Below are 19,927 nucleotides of genomic sequence, written 5' to 3' on the forward strand. Positions count from 1 at the left end.
CTGGCAAATAAAATCATCACATCTACAGTAAACTGATTTTCCACAGTCACTGACTTGAATATTTTAATTCACCTGCTTTCCTTGACCATGCTCCTACTATCAGATCCAATAGAAATTGCACACTATTCTGAGTGGTAATAGACAACAAAGCATTTGGAAGAAATTTGGACTGTCAACTCTTATGTTTTTGTTTTCTTGATTCTTGGATGGAATGGAATATGTGTCATAGAATACTTTTTACTGTAGCTGTGCAACAAATGTATAATGACTCCATAGGAGTGCATGCTGCTCTGGAGACATCCATTATATCAAAACACTCAGCCACACTGCTCTTATTACAGATATCATAACATTTCACCATACAATCCTCACCCACAAACAACAGAATGAGCGCTGAAGCCTGCCAGTTCCAAACTCAATGTCAAAACGATCCTCCTCAGTTTCCCCAAAACATATTCAATCATTGTAGGACTCCTTCTCTTTAAGCACTGCCTCCCAACACTTCCTGAACCGTATCTTCAGACATTGTTCTGCCTTATTCTTGTATTAACGGTGATCTGCAATGCAAATAATTGTAAAGCCTCTAGACCTTCAGAAGATCTGATAGCTGTCACTATAGAACTTTTTACCTCTCCTGATTTGCACAACCCTGCCCTTTACCTGCTACCTGAAATGCACAAAGATAATAATCCTGGCTGTTCAGATGTGGTAGCATTCAAAGTTTCAAACCAAATGGTTCTCAACTTTGGATGACCAGCTCAAGCAACCTATCACCTAGTACCTCTCATTCTATACAAGAATAACAACCACTTGCAGGAGCATCTCACATCCATTTCCACCTTCTTGCTGCAACATCCCTTGTCACCATTAATATCTTTCTGCATCAACATAGTACGTACAAATAGAATCTCTGTCTTAAACACTACCTCTCCCAGTGCCCAACCGAGAGTCTCCCAAACACATTGCTCAACATGCTAACCAATTTCATCTCGATCAATGAATTCTTCACCATTGGGGTGAGACACAAAAACAAATCGAAGAGGTGGTTGAGGAAAGTACAAGACTCTCAACATATGTTATCTTTTTCAAAGATTACACAGAGGAATCACACCTCAACTCCAAATACTCTATTGTGCCCCTAGCATAATAAAAAATTCACTAATGCTATCTTAGAGTTCTGGACCCGCCAGCAAAGAAGAACTTCTTCACTTCATTCAACAGTGCAACTCCTTCTCCTATCCAAAATTTACTTGATTCTTTTCCAAATGTGAAATGATTTCCAAACACAACTCACGATCCACTCTGCCAGTACCTATCATTATAACTTCACAAAAGTTTTCCTGTATTCCTCACAGGACTAAGACACCTCAAAGAAAGGATAATTTGGAGAAGAACCTGTCTACAACAGATAAAGGTCCTAGGTTCTGTCCTCTTTTGGCACAGTTTTAATCTGCCAGTAAATTTTGAATCTGGGCACACTCTGCTGCAAAGTGAAAATACATTCTACAGACAATCCCCTAGGCCATAGTTAACCTATTTCTTCACAATATCCTCTTCCTGGAGTGCTAGTTCTTCAAAATATGTAGAAGAAGTTCTGTGAAGACTGGAAGGTTGGAGAAAGGTACTGCAAAACTGGAGCTTTGAGGGCAGGTCATGAGTAGTGTTTGAATAGCTAAGGTAGCAAACTATTTACCTGCAAAAGGCAAAGGTCCCAGGTCCGGGATCCAGTCCACCACACAGTTGTAATCTGCTAGAAGTTTCACTGCATGAACATATTTAAAACAAACTGAAAATGAATGGATTTAGATGATGTTTGTAAATGAAACATCTGACAGTAATGTGGAGCTGCAATTTGTAGCCTGTCATGCTTTGTTGACACAATTTCAAAATGCCAAGTCTTGCTCAAGAGTGTTATGTTCTGGTTAATGTGTGATATATTGCAGTTCACATTGGGAGAATGTGGTTTCATGCTATAAGAAAAAATCTCATTATGCACAAGAGTTGAAAAGTATGTCTCCTCATGTTAAAATATGGACTAGGATGTCATCACACTACCTATAACAGATCATATTTTTTTTATGGGAACAGGAACTGAAAATATTATTTGGCAATGTTTTGTGAATTCATTAACAAACACTTTCAGGACCACTGAATAGGTTGTGGTTCAGCAACACCTCCAGCTTCATTGAAACATCCAAGTTGTAGAGGACATGGAGATACATAGATCTCTTTGTAGGATGTGATAGTGCACATATTGGTCCTTGTGAATACATCATTTTTTACGTAAGTCCTTTACTTTATAATTTACAGTACATTGTTTTGATCTAGGGATACAGGAACTTCTTGGACAAACTGTATATACTAGGTAAAAACAATGCAGTTTACCTAAGTAGGTTATATTAAATTTTAGACATCGAAGATGGAGACTTTCCAAAATGATTTTGAGATTAAATCAGTAAATGACCTTATACACAAAAATGGAGGGTTTTGCTTAAATCCTGCATTGAATTATGCTTCCTCCCTTATCAAAAAAACAATGGGACCAAGGTGGCACTTCTTGTTCACCCACTGTTATTTAATGTTTCACTGTTGATAAGTCTAACACGGGTTATCTTTGGTTTGTGGTGGCGCTTGTTTACAGTATGTATTATCTCCCTACATATGCTGTCTTTTGTTCCCTGGTTGATGTAGCCCTGCTCACTGATGGTTTATGTTGCCATACATAATAATGTCTCATTTCCTTTGCACTTGGAAAATGATGGCATTTCACTTGTCAAAATATTGACAGTAGTTAGGAACATTGTCCAACTGCATTCCCATAACTTATCTGGACATTGAATATGCTGGGGGAAGCTGGCACACTTCACAAAACAAAAATGTAGTAGTCTATGACTACAACATCAATGAGTCATAGTTGGAATCAATCAACTCATATAGATACCTGGGTGCAAGAATTTGTGGGGATACGATCATGGGATCTCCTTCTTCTATATAGGTTCTGTTGTAGGTACAGCAAGTGGCAGACTTTGGTTCATTAATAGGATACTGGGAAAATGCAATCAATGTACGAAAGTCATTGCCTTCAAACCACTCATGTGACCTACCCTAGAATATTGTGCAAGTGATAGAGATGCATAACAAACAGAGGGGATACTGAATGAATGCTTAGAATGATGATGTTAATGGTCACACATTCATTTGACCCATGCTGAGAGCATCATGTAAGTGCTACATAACTTGAAATAACAGATACCTCAATACAGATGCCAATAATCCCATGAAAACCTACTTCTTACAAAGTACCAAGAACCAGTATTGCACAAGGTATCTAGGAATATTCTATAGACTCCTACATCTAACTGAGAGTGCAAAGACAAGATTAGACTAATTACAGCACGCACAGAGACATTTATGCGGTCACTCTTCCCACACTACATAGGCAAATGGAAAATGAAGAACCCAAGTACATGGTACAATGGGAAGTACTCTTTAAATGCAATTCACAGTGGTTTACAGGCTGTGGATGTAGATGTAAATGTACAGAGAGAAAAATATGGAGTGGGTCAAGTGGTGTGAATGAGAAAGTGTACAAACATTCCTGCAAATTTTATGACAAGAGATTAGAATGATCGTATATACTATTTCTCAAAGTTGTTTTCTTGTCAGTACACCATATCTCCCATATTTCTTAATCAAAATTAATGAAGAAGGCATCATTTTGAAAATTTTGTTCACCACTTATGATGAAAAATACTAATTTAGTTTAACGTTATTGTTTTCATTAAAGAACTTTATTCTGAAAACATTTTTATCAAGTCACCGTAGAAGATGTGTATCTATTGACAGCCTTTATAACTAACATTCACAACAGCTGTTGCAGTTGTTTCGATGCTTTACACAAGCATGGTCTATCATGAGATTTTGGTCATACAAGCTGACAAAGAATTTAGAAGATGCCGTCTATCGACAATGTAATTTTAACTTTGTGTGCAACTGTGGTTTGAGTTATTTACTTGCTTTAAGCAAGCATCTGTACTGTATGAATAAACTTAATTCTATCAATGTTCATCATCACAGATAAGTACTGTTTACTTTTATAACCTGATTTATAACTTTATTTCACTTTTACTTCCTTGTTACTTCACAGCATTTGCTACATTACCTTACACTTCCCAAGCCTTAACACCACTAACATGCATATTTATTTTTATAGTTTAAGTCTTTGTTACTTTACACTGTATGCAACATTATGTTTCGCTTCTTGTAATCTAATTACTATTAATCTGCATAAAAATTCCTAAACAGTATTATTGTAATCATGATAGTTTTATTGCCACAATATTCAGTGCCACAGAAATCAATGAACAAAATCTTTAGCAATTCTATTCAACAGTGATTCTGTGTCCAAAAATGATGATTGTACAACAGTTAATGAATATACATTTCCAATTTGTTACCTGGAGAGGCAGAGGTTTACCTTAGTTCTAATTCTGTCCCACTTGAAGAAATAAATATCATTTAACCACATCCCCTAGAATTTTTGAACTCTTTTAATCTGTCCAGTTTACCACCTCTCAATTGCTTTTAACTAAAAATACTATTGTTATGTTAATTTGAAGTTTACTGCGACTCCTGAAATAATTAATGCTTTAAGATTGTTGTGATTCAATTAGATGAGGACATCATCACTGCTAAATTCATTGACTGCTCATACACCTCATTAACCTCACACCTTCTGACACAACCTAGCCTTCCCAAACGACAACAATTCCCAAGAACAGTAGCTTTCACTCTGACCATTAATAAGGCATAAGATCAAATGCTTCAAAGGGTGGAGTGTATTTACAAGAACTTGTTTTTTCACTTGAAGTTATCTGTGGCTTTTTCATGGGTTCACACATTCGGTAATATTTATGTTTGTGCTACAGACATGTCCAAAGAAGTTTTGTAAAATAAAGAAATTTTAAAAAACAAAATTAATCTGACTAACATAGTATGTGCTTTCATATGCCACCATTATGAGAAGGATAGATTGCTACTCACCGTATGGCGGAGATGTTGAGCTGCAGATAGGCATAACAAAAAGACTGTCAAGAAAGTAAGCTTTCGGCCAAAAAGGCCTTCATCAAAATTAGACAACATACAGTCATGAGATTGCAACTCACACATACATGACCACAGTCTGGCTGCTGAGGTCAGATTGCAAGCAACAGCACATGATGGGAGAAGCAGTCTTGGTGATGGCGGTAGATGACAGCTTGTTGGTTGTCATGCCCATGTAGAACGCAGCACAGTGGGAGCTTTGGCATGACAACCAACAAGCTGTATTTTACAGCATTCTATGTTGGCATGACATGTAACCAACTGCCTACTCACTTGAATGGCCGCCACCAAACTGTGGCAAACCCCAAACATGACCATAACTATACAGTTGCTGAACATGCTGCATGCAACAACACAAATGGCTTCAACAGATATTTCACTAAGTGAGCCATTGGGACACTCCTTTCCAGCATTAGATATTCTGAAATACACAGGTGGGAATTGTCTCTCCAGCATATCCTGCACTCTCCTTGGCCTAAACAACTGTTAACCTGTTTCCCACTGCCTCACATTACCTTTCCCCTTCTCACTTCTGTCCACACCACTCCTTCCCCAACCAGATCATGTACTGCCTCGTCCTATCACTCTTCCCCCTCCCCCCTTCCACTCTCTCTCTCTCTCTCTCTCTCTCTCTCTCTCTCTCTCTCTCTCTCTCTCTCTTCACCCACCTCTCTCTATCTCTCTACCTGCCCCCTCCAATCCTTCTCTTGTTCCCTTCTTTTCCACCCCTCCCCCTTTCTTTCTTGCCTTCATGTTTCACACTTCATCTCCACCCTCCTATCATTTTCTCCCTCCCTTCCTCCTCTCTCCCTACCTCATATGTGCTCTAACCTCTGAACTCCTTTCATCTTGTTGTGCAGTTGCTGAGTCATCAGTGGAAAGACTTGTATCACACTATCCCAGTACCCCTCCTTTCCTCATGTATCCTTTTCCACACCCTCTTAATTTTCATCTGCCCAGGCAACTGATATCGATAATCAACAGTCACTCTCATCATGGCCACAAGTGTGTACTTTTGGGTATCTGTGTGTGTGTGTGTGTGTGTGTGTGTGTGTTTGTGTGTACATCTACTAGAGGAAGAGCAAGAGCTCAAAACTTACTATAAATAGTTTTCTGTTGTGTGTTTCTATGCACCACACATCAGTCAGTTACAGGTGAGTGGTTGCCTCTCCTTTATTTTACATATTATTCCATACAGGAATTTCCATTGGTGATATAACTGTATTTGTAATACACTTACATTTTGGTGTATAGCTTGATGTATTTAGAATCAATTTGCAACTTATGCAAGTACAAGTAAGTACTAACATTATTTACTACAATTACTAAAACACACAATAAACCTTACTTTTTGCCATGAATATCTCAACTAAAAATGTTCATGTTGATTTACAGAGTAACTTCCATTTACATTAATTACTCTTGCGAGAGACTGTAGACCCTCACTTTTTAATTTCTTATTTTCATAAGCTGATATTTTCTACTTCTCAAATGTATGAAGGATATAGTACAAAATGTAAAATAATAAAACTGACAACCTTTAGCGAGTCCATTGGCCGAAGGTCATGCGACCTCTTGCGCTGCTGCTGCTGCTGCTGCTGCTGTTGCTGTTGCTGACTATTTTGCTCATCAACAGCTTGTTCCGTATGTTCCACTAACTGCCTTACTGCTTTCTTAAGGCTATTTGCCCTTGACATTAATGCCTCTTTTTGGGCAAACTGCAACTACAACATAAGAAAGTAGCAAATATTAGCATATATCACTTTTTTTTCCTACTGTGTAATCTGTGAACAGTAACACACATATTGAAAATTTCCACTCAGATTTACAGCCTGTATTAGTTTCTTTAAACCGCTGTTAAGAGGGTATCAACTTGTTACCCAGCCAAATAGCATTTAACCCTTTTTTTCATTTCATTGCTTTTCTTAATTTAATGTTCATTTGTCAATACAATCATTAGAGACAGTTCAAAGGCACAGGAACCAGTAAGGAAAGAGTCAACTGTCTTACCGAAGGAATTATTTCAAAAGTAATTTGAGGAAACCAATTAGGAACCTAATGATAATATATTCTAGGACTGTATTCATGCATTTATTTACTGTAATATTTAGTATAACTTTTCTTCCTGTTTATATTATTCATCCATTCACAGTCAAACACAATTTTGTATGAATTCAGTAATCTCCTGTAATCAATATTTTATTTACATTATATTGTTGTTATGTAAATTATATTTGAACTCTGATCAATTTGACAGGCTCCATATCCTTGTGATTCACTTGGTACCTGGATCCATGGAACATGAAATAAATAAAAAAAAAACACAAAAAAACATTACCTTCTCAAAGTATCTCTTCCTGCACTTCAAGTAACAACAGGCATAGGTATAATTGGGGATGTGAAAATATCAGACACAATCAGGGGGGGGGGGGGGGGGGGGAGAAGAGAGTCACATGTCATAGGCAAGAATAGGAATCAAAATTACGATATAACATTTTAACTTTGAGAAGATCACTAGAGACTGAGCCTGAGTTCAGTTGGACAAATCTGAGACAGAAAATCAGGCATATTTTTGTTGAAGGAAACCTGAAATGATTTATGAAACTGATAAAAAAGGTGTAATCAGTATAGTCAGGTGATGATTTGAATCCTGCTGCTATTGAATAGGAGCTCTACAGTTTAACAAGTTTGCTACCTTGCTTACTTTAAGAAGCAAGAAAAAAGTGAGTTTGTAAGCAAGATGCAAGCAAAGTGTACTAAATGATATCCTGGCTGCAAGATGGTGAAGACAAAAAAATAATTGTACTGTCAACATCAAAGTTAATGTACCATAACTTTACTATCACTGGAAATATATGATTTTCATAAATAATAATACTTATGATAGGTGCAATAATAGGGAAAAGTTATAATGTATGGACACCCAAATAGTGATGAATATAGGCAAGGCAGAAATAGTGGCTGTTCTAATAATAAAGATATTATGATAAGGTCAATCATGAAGATGTACAGTAATAAGAGAAGACAGAATGGCTCTAGGCCACAAGAGCACAAGCGTGGCAAGAAGAAAACGTTATGAGAGAATGAAATGTGACATAGGACAGGAGGATGCTACAACAGTTAAGACAGAGGAAAGGAAATCTAATTCACAAAAATGAATTGATAGAGAGGTAATGTAAATGTAGCAATAAGCAAGTTTGGTACATGCCTGAAGTAATAAAAAGCATTCAAGGAGTGCGAAGGAACAAAATGAACAAATGATGGAGTTAAAAAGAAATTATGGACAGAAAAATAAATAAATTTATAAGTACAATGATCAATACAGTACCGAATAATGAGCTTGTCAATGCTGTGCCTCAGACTACTACGGACAGTCAAGGCTGACATTTTGCTTATGTTAATCCAAACACGTATGGTAAACATATCAACAAAAAATAATCAATGTTTGAAAATATAATATGAACAGATATAAAATCTTCTCACCATGTAGTGGTAGGAAAAAACATGAAAAGATCTGAAAATGCGTGATCTTCTGGCAGAAGGGTTGGGAGAAAAGGTAGAGGGATGAAAGGAAAGGCCTGGTAAGATTTAGAAAAAAGGGAAGAGTTACAGAAAAGTCACTTAGAACCCCAGGTCAGGCAAGACTTGCTTTACACTATGAAAAGGAAAGGCTGATTGTTGGTACCTGCACTGGATAAGATTTGAAAACCTGAGAACTTAAAAGATGAAAGAATTAATAATAAGCAAGACAGAGATTACTGTCTCAGGTTTTCAAATCTTATCCAGTGCAGGTACAAACAATGTCTTTTCCTTCTCATACTTTAGTAAGTCTCCCATAACTTGGAGTTCTGGGTTGCTTGCATAACTCTTCACATTTTCTAAACCTCACCAGTCATTTTTATGGGCTTCCAGCCAGTTCCACCTTCATTATAGGAGTCATTTTACAGCTGCACTATGACATGGACAAGGATGTCAGAAAATCTATAGCACAGGTGAGGCACCTGGGATAGGCTGTGGTTGGCCTCTGTGGGTGAGTAACTACCTGATTACACCTCAAAAAGTGCATTCTCCGAGACAAATTAACTAAGGCTTCCACTGACACAACAGAAAGTAGCAAGGTCAGTGAGCCATGCTATGAAATTTGTGGATATCACATAGCTGGAAGTGAAGAGGAGAAATTGTGAGAGAAGGCAGAACAGCTCCAGCAGATTAAAGTAGAAGCATACAAAGAAGAGAAAATAATCTGAACAACAATACAGGGTAAGAGGTGACTTAAGTGGTTACAGGAATTGTGGGAAAGTCAGTACACAAGAGGAAATTGCTTATTCATATTCTAACTCATTCAAATAGCAGTTCAATATACACTATACTGTGATTAAAATTGCTTGATAGTTGACACTCCATGTGTTGGACATGTCTTCTTCCGATCAGACCACTCAGTTTTGTACCTGAACTGTTCACCATTGCCTGTCACAACAAATGGTCAAATAACTTCCAATGCCTTGTCTAGCTTTTTTTCCTTCTTGTGTTTGGATCTCGAATCCTGAGTTGAACCCTTTTATTTTGCATTTCATGACACATCAGAAACATGCATGCATGCTCACACAAGCGCGCACATGCACATGCACACACACAATATGATAACAAAATATGAGTATTTTGTATACACTACTAGCGGACAGCTCCTGGATGAAGGCAGAAAATGATTGTTGCAACTGGTTACAAAAATAAAACAATTTAATGGTAAAGAAGTATTCTGTAGCGCAGTGGTGACATCACAGAATGTGGCGGAGAAGGAGGCGGGTTCGAATATCACCAGATGGAAATATTTCTTTTTCTTTTTTCAATATTTACCAAAATTACCATTATTATTTCAATTAATTGGTTTCAAACAATTTTTTTTATTTTGAACCTTTTGCTGCATCATTTTCATCCTCATACTTTTTTATTTGCTCATATTTTTCTTTCTATCATCCTGCTTTCTTTTGGGATCTGCCTATGTTGCCCATAACCTGTAAATGAGTTCCAAAGGTGAGAAGTTACAGTTCACTTTTAGTGCTGAAACTGAATTTTTTTCTGTCTTCAGCTTGCTCATACAGATCAGCTTTAATCACTGTGAGCAAAGCAAGCACGATGATTAGTTCTGCTGCAGGTTGCTGACCACTCTTTTCTCAGAGAGACTGCACATGAAGATGTTGTGGTTTGGTTAGGACATGAATGTAAATTCAGGGCTGCAAAATGTGCTGTCTGCCACAGTTCAGTCATTGGCCATTTAAAATCAGCTGTGGACTGAGTATCTTGTGTTCCCATCATACCTAATGGCAGCAGCTTCCAACATTGTTCTGATTTACATTAACAGCATTTCAGCACTCATGAAGCAACTAGCCATGCTTGCGTGTCATCTTTAACCAAGTGGTAGCCAATGTGGCAACACTGTAGCACGAAGTGATGGATGTCAACTATCAAGTAATTTTAAATGGACTATAGTAATGAAAATCATAACAAGTTAGATATATAAAAAGGGAAATTCACATGAGAAAGCATAAAATTATGAGACAGAATGGCTGGCCAGTACCCTTTCCTCCCCAGGGTATGAACAAATAGCTTCAAAAGCTAGGATAATTTCTTGTACTTTTCTTTCTTTCACCAGTACTAAAAATTTCACCTCCAGAAGGAAAGAACTGGCCAGCCATTCTGTCTCTTCATTTTGTCAGACTAGTTTGTGAGACAATGTGGTTTCCCTTGGTTTGTTTATTTTCTTCACTACTTAATGAGCAAGTGAGCAGAGACCTCCAATTGTGTTTCTGCAATTCTACTACTAAGAGAAAAAGAATTTGTCCTTTGATGTTTCATACTAAACACTCATGGAACTGTTTTCTAACTTCTCGTAAAACAAAGCAGTTCAGCGAAAGTTTAGCAGTGTTATGGCCTCTAGTATCAAATTTTAATATTTTATACTTTTAGCATTATTGCTTTTGGCATTTTCATATGTAATTAGGTGTGTCCACTTAATATTGCCCTGCAAACTGGCAGAAAACTGCATTCTGCAAACCTATTCCCTCACCTTCAATCACAGCATAATTACTGTTTACTTTACCTAAAGAAGAGGTCTCGCAAATAAAATAATACTGCTCACTTATCACATTAAGAATTAATTCTTATTATATGAGCATTAAATTTCATGGTCTTAGAGGGAGTTACACAACTTGTATGATATTTACTGATTTAATTTTATGAAGGCTTTTTTCAAGTTATAATATATCAGTTGCAACAGGTAATCTTTCCACTTTCCTCTGGATATAATTTCTTCCTTTTGTGTAAAAAGAGGCACATTTCGGGCTCATTTTTAAAGAGCACAATAGTTTATTTGCCTATACTTTTTGGCATACTGGCAGTGTATTCTAGGATACGCAGTAAAGCTTCAATGTTCAGAGCTACTGCAAATCAATATTTGAAATACAATGTTTACCCTTTTTGGCTGAGGAGTTTCTTTCTCAGGTTGTTCCACAATACCCTTTTCTTCTCCTTCAGGCAATATTCCAGTCACAGTTGGCTGAAAAGTAGTAAGCAAAATCAGTGAAATAATTTACTAATTCAATTCGAAACCTAATTATATCTTGTGTTATGTAACTAAAATTGAAATTCAGAACTGAAACATGACTATTAATAGATTCAGGACAGTAGAAGGAGAAGGTCTCCTTACTGACTTCAGACATAGCAACCACAGAAAAGTGCACAAATGCGCTAAACACAGGAAAAACACATTGAACCTCTTTCATTTAGTGTTTTTCAAGATCTCAGGATTTTATGCTCACATATTTTTACAATACTGGACAAAAAATTCCTCTATAAAGGTCAACATGGTTTCTTAAACATAGACCCTATGAAATACAGCTCACTCTGTTTGTCAAAGGGATCCAGAGCACCATACAACAGCAGCACCAGGTTGATGTTATGTTCATCAACTTCAGGAAGGTGTCATTTGATGAATAAAATATGATATTACCAAGGATCAAACCAGGTCTGTGACTGGAATCAGGACTCCCTCATAGAAAAAGCTCAACATATACCCTTGAGAGAACAAAACTGACAGATTTCAAAGTAATTTCACGAACACCACAAGTGTGATAAAAGCATATATATAAATCATCTAGGAGATAATGCTGGATGCTTCATGAGGCTGTTCACAGATGTTGTAGTTGTCTATATGCCAGAAGATTGTAGCAGACTACTAGAAAACAAACAAAGGATTGGCGATTGGTGCAGGGGACTGGCAGTTGACCCCAAACTTACATAAATGCCACATATTATGCATAAATAGGTGAAGAAATCCACTACAGTTTCATTACAAAATTGGCAAAAATTCGCTGGGAGCAGTAGTTACCATACAATACCTAGAAAGTAACTGTCTGGAACAACCTAAAGAGGAATGAACACATAAAACAATTTCTAGGAAAGCTGATAGCAGAGTGAGATTCACAGAAAAGATATTAAAGAAATGTACTTCAAACCATGAAAAAAGCAGCTTAGAAAATAATTTTTTGTCAGTTCTTGAGTACTGTTCATCAGTTTGAGATCCTTACCAGCTGGATTAATAGGGGGGATAGAAAAGAATAACATGTTTCATCCCAGGATTGTTTTGTTGGCATGAGAGCATAACACTCTTGACAGGCTCTAGTATCAGATGCTGCAAGAGACACATAAGCATGACAGAGAAATTTACTATTGACATTCAAAGTAAGTTCTGGGAAGAGTCAGACAACACATTACCTCCTCCCACATACATCTTGTGAAATCACAATAATGAAAAAAATATCAGAGAAATTGGATCTAATATGGTTTATCAACAATCATTCTTATAACACACCATTCGCAAATAGAACGGGGAATGATGGAAAAAGAAATTGGCACCATAAGTACCCTCCACCAAACACAACAAGGTGGCTTGCAGACTATACATGTAGAACAAAGTGCAATAAAGAAAGCTGCAAGGGAAGTAAGTGCAGATTTCTAAAGGAAAGAAATCTTGAATTAAAAGTAAAGTAAAGTGCAAAAGTGGAATCCAAAGAAAGCTTCTTGTTAAACATCACATCCTTACATGTTTGCTATTGCATATTTTCTTTTCTGTCTCTCTCTTTTGATAAAGATATCATCAAAAAGTTGTGAAAACTAAAGATTCAACTGCTGTTATTCTTTTGTGTGTGTTAAACTTACTCCAGTAGTTGCTGTTTCAGTAACTGGTAAATTAATGTTTCTTTTCCATCCTTCGCACAAACCATATACACTCCACACAATATTATACACTCCTGACCAAATGAATTGCAAATAACTATTGTGTTGGAGAGAGATGGAATGCCTTGCAGTAATGACAGTGATGCCACATCAAACAGATTTCTTGGCATGCCTTTTGATCCAAAACCAATGTGGGGAAATCACAAAAACTACATATCTATTAAATTAGTCTGAGGCATCTATTTGCTAACTGAACTTGGGACTTCTGTAAGTGCCAAGTTATTACTTAACTCTTATTGTGCTCTTTTTCACAGACGTTTAACCTATAAAATATTGTTATAGGGCAATTCTTCAGGCACAAAAAGTATTTTTATTTGGCAAAAAAGGTGGTCAGGTGCATTTCTTGAGTGAGAAATTATGTATCCTGCAGGTCATATTTAAAAAAAAACTAAAATTGTTGACAGTTATATCCCTTCATATATGATGAATGAAAACATCGCTGACATCAGGTAAAACTCAGCTTTCATTGACCACACTACCAGTTTCACAGCTTACAGACACATCTTCAAGTCCAATCTACATATTTAAGAATTGAAACATAATTATAATCTTTTTTGTGCTATTATAGATGTTTATTTGAAGACTAGTACTTACAAAAAAGCAATTATATACTTAACAATATTAGGAAAAGGATAGATTGCAACTCACTGTAAAGACGAACCATTGAGTTGCAGACAGGCACAACAAAAAGACTGTTACACGTTATAGCACTCAGCCATAGCCTTCTTCAGCAAAGAAACATACACACATTCACACAAGCAATCACACATCATAAACACATGACTGCTACCACCAGCACCTCTGTCTGGAATCTGGTGGGAGTTCCCTGTGGTAGCGGTCATGCGTGTATGAGGTGAGCTTGCTTGTGTGAATGTGTGTGTGTTTCCTCTGCTGAAGAAGGTTTTGGCCAAAAGCTATAATGCGTAACAGTATTCTGTTGTGTCTGTCTGCAATTCAAAGAGTCATCGTTACAGTGAGTAGCAATCTATTCATTTCCTAATATTGCTTGTATTCCAAACTAGAGTTTCCACTATTCAATCAAACACTTAGTTGTTTGTTGCTACCAAGGAAAACCTACAGAATCACAAACAGGAACAGTCTATATACAACCACAACACATATCACAGGTAAATGATTAACAATCCATCACTGAATGTCTTTGGGAACACTACACAAAGATGGCTCAACCAAAAGGCATTATAGAATATAAAAAAATTTAAAACATATAGTGAAAGTGATCTTTCTATTAAATATGTTATGCCTCCAATTATTAATGTTTCCTTTGTGGTGGTTTTCTAGTAGTTTACTGCACCATTTTATCCTTATTGTGTGTATTGTCCAGCTGTAGCACTACTTATGTTGCATACAGCTAATTTACATTAACACATTACTAACACAGATGCCTTATAACACAGATATGCACTGTACATATGTGTATGTATCAAAATGACACTCCTTATTTTGTACAAACAATGATAAAATCAACAGTATTTACAATGCTTGATGATGGGTAAATAAATGAATAAATAAAAAACAACATTTGAAAGACAGAAGCCACTGTCAATTATCATAGATTGTAGCAACAGATAGAAGTTCCATAGTGGAGCAAATCTCTCGCCATTTCAATGCTGGACAACATCAGCCAGTGACACAGCGTACTATCGTGAACCAACTCGTCCCTATAGGGCACAGAAACACTATCTCAAAGGGCATTCAAATTAATGTGGCCAAAGGAACAACATGGCCCCAGATGCTCAAAATGTGGACAAAAGGTTACCTTGACTGGTTATTCATGATATATGTTGGTACAAACCAATGGCAGAATACTGAGTACAAAAAATCACATGAGATGATGTAGTTCTTTTTTCAGCAGGGCACCATTCAAGCAAGTTCTGGAGGTATTCTCATGTGGGACATATGTAAATGGGATGAAATGGTGGCGCCAATAAGCCTACCATTATCTGTCACCAGCTAATGATAGGCTACATAAGCCTACAGTTTGATAATGTGAATCAGTTTTTATTTAATACCACAGGTTACCTAAACCTTCAGCAGGACAAAGCACCAACCTATTTCTAGTAAACTGTGACATAATGATCTGAGGAAGGCTCCACAGTGACATGAGTGTGCTTGTGTCTAATGGAATCGAAGCCATAACATGTTGTCACCATCATCAAATCAGATAGAGTTGTTAACATGCTACTATGTAGATGCCCCTAATTCAGCTGCTCATTGGTTTACAACTGTGAAATCAGTAATTGTAACATGTTTTTATATCTGCAGCTCATGATCAAACAATACACCAAAATAGTTTTAATAAACTAGCTTATTATTCCAGTGTGTCTCTAGGGCATAAGATTCTCTTACATACTGAAGAAAATTACCATTAAAAGAAAGCATCTGAACTGAACATTCCCAGCTATAAAACAAAATAAAAAATTAAACCTACTACAAATTAATTCAATATTTTAACATTACTTTCAAACTTTTACATAAAGAGAACTATAAAAAGTTTCATAGAACTGACAAATATAGAAATAAAAAATTCACAGCAGAGGTAAATGGGTCCTATGCTCACAGTATTTGAAAGCAATACTTAATTCTGAAACATGGGCACACAAACACAGTTTTTTAACAAAACTATCTCAGACTTTAAACTGTTAGAGCTGATTCTCAAAAGGTGGCAGAATAGAGAATTAAGGCTCTTTGATTTGCTCAACAACACGAATTGCCTATGTAAAAAGATCAAATATTACTAAAAATTCTACATTCAACTGTACATTCTCATATAACAGGCTAAATGAACCAGTAGGAGGTTACAAGATGGCAAAGAGCAAACCATTCCCAACTATACAAAGACTACTAGAGCATTATGGTGTTCAGACCAACATTCAAGTTTATGACTGCTTTATTTTACTTTGATAATTATTGGGTGAAGAGGTTCTTCACTGTTAAATTGTATTGGTTCTTGGTTCTGAGTTAATCTGTTCTTTTCATTGTCACAAGAAATCAGAAACATCCACTTCCATTTCTTCAACATATTATGCTCATTTCAAACTCTCACTTAATCACTGCATTCCTGTGTTTGTTTGTGTGCTCATGATAATAAATAATCATTATGCACTATACCTCAGGCTTTGCAATCTTCTCTTCATCATGTAGTGTAGCCAATAGCAAATCAAGCTTCTCATTAAGAACTTTGCATTTTCCACCAAACTGATCATCACCTTGACCTAAACTGATTTCAGCTGCTCGCATTGTAAAATCCTTCACAGTCTCACACAAGATCCTGAAAATAAAATAACCTAGGTTAAGGATAAGATCTTGAATTTTTAAAATCACTAGAGAATAACACTATTATTTATTTCCTTTTAAAATTCAGCTGCTATCACAGGCATAGAAAACTTGGATTTTTAAAATCACCAAAGAAGAACACTATTATTTATTTCTTTTTAAAATTCAGCTGCTATCACAGGCAAAGAAAACTGAAAATGTAACCATTCAAATGTAGATGGAATGGCAAAACGTTTGGGTGCTAACATGAAGAAATTTATGAGAATATTAGCTTCCCTTGCAAATTTCACTGGTGAAACCATTTTTGGTTATCAGTCAAGTAACAGTATGTCAAAACAATGTTTTGACAAGTTTCACAGTAGCCAGTTACAGGTACAGTGCCAGTTCCCACAAAAAATGACCTTTTATAGAGTTTGGGCTCTGCAACACCTATGCCCCAGGAATATCAGGCAGAGCAATTTTGAACCTCTGGAATGGCATGTTCCAGGCAATGATGGAGGCTGTAGTTAGTGGATGAAACTGTGTGCCTGAAATCAAAATCTTTCTACAGGTATATAGGCATACCTATGTGTATATATGGTTTGAAAATTTTACCACTAGATGGCATGGTAAGTGGCAGAATATACAAAATACACAGCTGTTCCTCAGTTTGCATTTGACCTGCTCAGCATGACTATTGCAATCCAGGATCAAGTGCTGCTGGTAAAGCTCTTTTTACAAGTATGGTGACTGTGCAGCAGTAGCTCTGCAGAAGTTGTGACACTCACGGGTATGAAAAGAGGCATTGATCCAATGTCTGCCAAGGGTCTTGAGGAAATGATTATGAAATTAAAAAATACAGGTTCTTTTGAAGTGCAGTGTGGAAGACGGAGGAAGATAATTGACCCAAAGTCAGTACACGGTGTGACCACATCATTGCAGGAAAAGTCGAGTGGTGGTATGGTAACATGCAGGACATGGGGAATTGCCTGATCTTTGGACATGCCTGTCAGCATGGTGTATAAAATTCTACAAAACATCCTGCTTTACTATCCACGTTAAATTATCATGTACATGAGTTGCTTTATGGTAATCTGTCAGTAAGACAAACGTTTGTTCTTGAATTTCTGCAAAGGTACCTGTATGGTACGGTTCGACGGCATCATTTATTGTATGGCCCTTTTTTTTATTTTTTATTTTTTTCAGTGAGTCCTATGGGTTCTGTTACCTGTACCATCACTGGTAAATACCAATGTCATTCCAGCCCTTCAACAGTGTTAATGTATGGGTAGGATCATTTTTATGCAAGATGGCACTCCTCCACACATTTCACAGCCAAAGAAGCAGCTGCTGCAGATGCATTTTGGAAGTGCTAGAATTATAAGCAGTCATTTACCTACAGCCTGATCTTAATCTGTGTGACTTTTGGCTATGGGATGGTATGAAAGACAGTGTTCAGTGCCCCGATTACAAAAGTTGCTGAGTTGAAGGCACACGTTGCACAACACATTCTGAATGTGACCCCTTTTGTGGAACATGCTGTTTCTTGATTCCAACCTGTGGCAGAAAATGGTAGACAGCATACTGAATAAACATGTCTTGCATCAGTTCCACAACAATTAAAAACCGATTTTGTTGTTATTTTTCATGTGATTTTTGGCTTCAGGACAATTAAAAACCAATGTCATTGTTGCTTTTTATGAGGTTTTTGGCCTTGAGGGATAGGGGAGGAAGTCGGCCATGCCCTTTCAAGGAAACCATCCCAGCATTTGCCCTAAGTGATTGAGGGAAATCACAGAAAACCTAAATCCATATGACCGGCCAAACTTGTGCAGTCACGCACATGGACAGTACATTTAGCTTAATGTGCAACTTGCACTATAGGCATCTCATTGCAATTCATCTGCCATTTGTAGGTGAACCCATTTACGTTATGATGCTTACAGCACAATTTAGGTGGAAAATTTTCGTTAAATTTCTTTGTTTCCACAATGTTTCCCCCTTCTTTGGCAATATTCTACTCAAATTGGACACCATTCTAAGCAGTGGTTTCTTATAGCATTTTGAAACTGGAATGTGAATTATAACCACATTATGTTTACAATATGTGCTACTTTAAATATTACATTTGCAAGGTTCACTGTATCACTTTCACGCCATTTGCCAGAAACAATTGCTTGAAAATTACTGACCTATAGCTTCTAGGGAAAGGGACAGGCAAAACCTATAAATAGGATATTGGCTGTGAACATGTTTGTCTGAAGATGAATGGGCGAATAACAGAAAAATACTGCAGGGACATCCAGCACTGAGACTGGGGCCCAAAATGTCTTCAAACAGTACAACATGAATCACATGTGCCATAGTGTACTCTAAAGAAAAATATTCATTGAAGTTATAATGGAAAACTTCAGGTTTCCATTTTTTTATTTTTTGAGATAGTGTTAAAATATGAATGGATAACCTACAAACCAGATAATCCACACCCAGATAATCAGGAGCTTGCTGTACACTGAAATTAATCAAAAAATGAAATCAGAGCACTGTGCCAAGCACTATAAAAAAATTCCCCTTTTAGAAAGTGATTGTTCTTAGCATTTCAAAGTATCACAATCTAATAAATAGTTCCTGTGTGAATAATAAAATTGCTTTCAACATTCCGAAAAGGATAGTTGCTACTCACCATATAATGGAGATGCTGAGTCGCAGATAGGCACAACAAAATGTCTGTCACCAAATAAGCTTTTGGCCAACAAGGCCTTTGTCAAAAATAGACAAAACACACACACACACACACACACACACACAAACACAACTCACACACACATATGACCCAGTCTTTGGCAGCTAAAGCCACCACTAGTTGTTGGACCAAAGATTATTCTGGGACAGTCTTTTTGTTGTGCCTATGCGCAAATCAGCATCTTTGCTATATGGTGAGTAGCATAATATTTTTACATTCCATCCTGGATTTTCTAGTTTGATTTTAAAATTGCTTTCAGAAATTGCATGCTCCAATAAATATTTAAAGCCTTACAGAATGTAAAATTTGTTGATGTTTATGTCGAAGAAAGAAACCATTCTACAGGATACAGAATACACAGGAATCACTTCAGGGGAAAAATCCCTTGCAAACATAATCATAACAGAAACATACGTCTGAAAAGACACCAGTCACACTGAAAGAAACTGCTCAAAATAAAAACTTGAAATCATTTGCAATAGGAGAAAATCACGTGGCAGTGTTGAATCATCCAGT

At 36.7% G+C, this 19,927-nt stretch overlaps 1 protein-coding gene across 1 annotated transcript in view; it reads right to left on the reverse strand.

The window, feature by feature from the left end:
• Positions 1 to 19,927, reverse strand: part of LOC126235479 (diacylglycerol kinase eta) — a 557,124-nt gene that overhangs the window by 168,776 nt on the left and 368,421 nt on the right. The window contains exons 11-13 of the mRNA XM_049944200.1: positions 16,525 to 16,684; positions 11,573 to 11,656; positions 6,642 to 6,827 (exon numbers count right to left, since the gene is read on the reverse strand). Of these exons, the coding sequence (XP_049800157.1) occupies positions 6,642 to 6,827; positions 11,573 to 11,656; positions 16,525 to 16,684 (430 nt within the window). The remainder of the gene's footprint in view (positions 1 to 6,641; positions 6,828 to 11,572; positions 11,657 to 16,524; positions 16,685 to 19,927) is intronic.

The sequence above is a fragment of the Schistocerca nitens genome, chromosome 2 (assembly GCF_023898315.1).
Source record: "Schistocerca nitens isolate TAMUIC-IGC-003100 chromosome 2, iqSchNite1.1, whole genome shotgun sequence".
Taxonomy (NCBI): Eukaryota; Metazoa; Arthropoda; class Insecta; order Orthoptera; family Acrididae; genus Schistocerca; species Schistocerca nitens.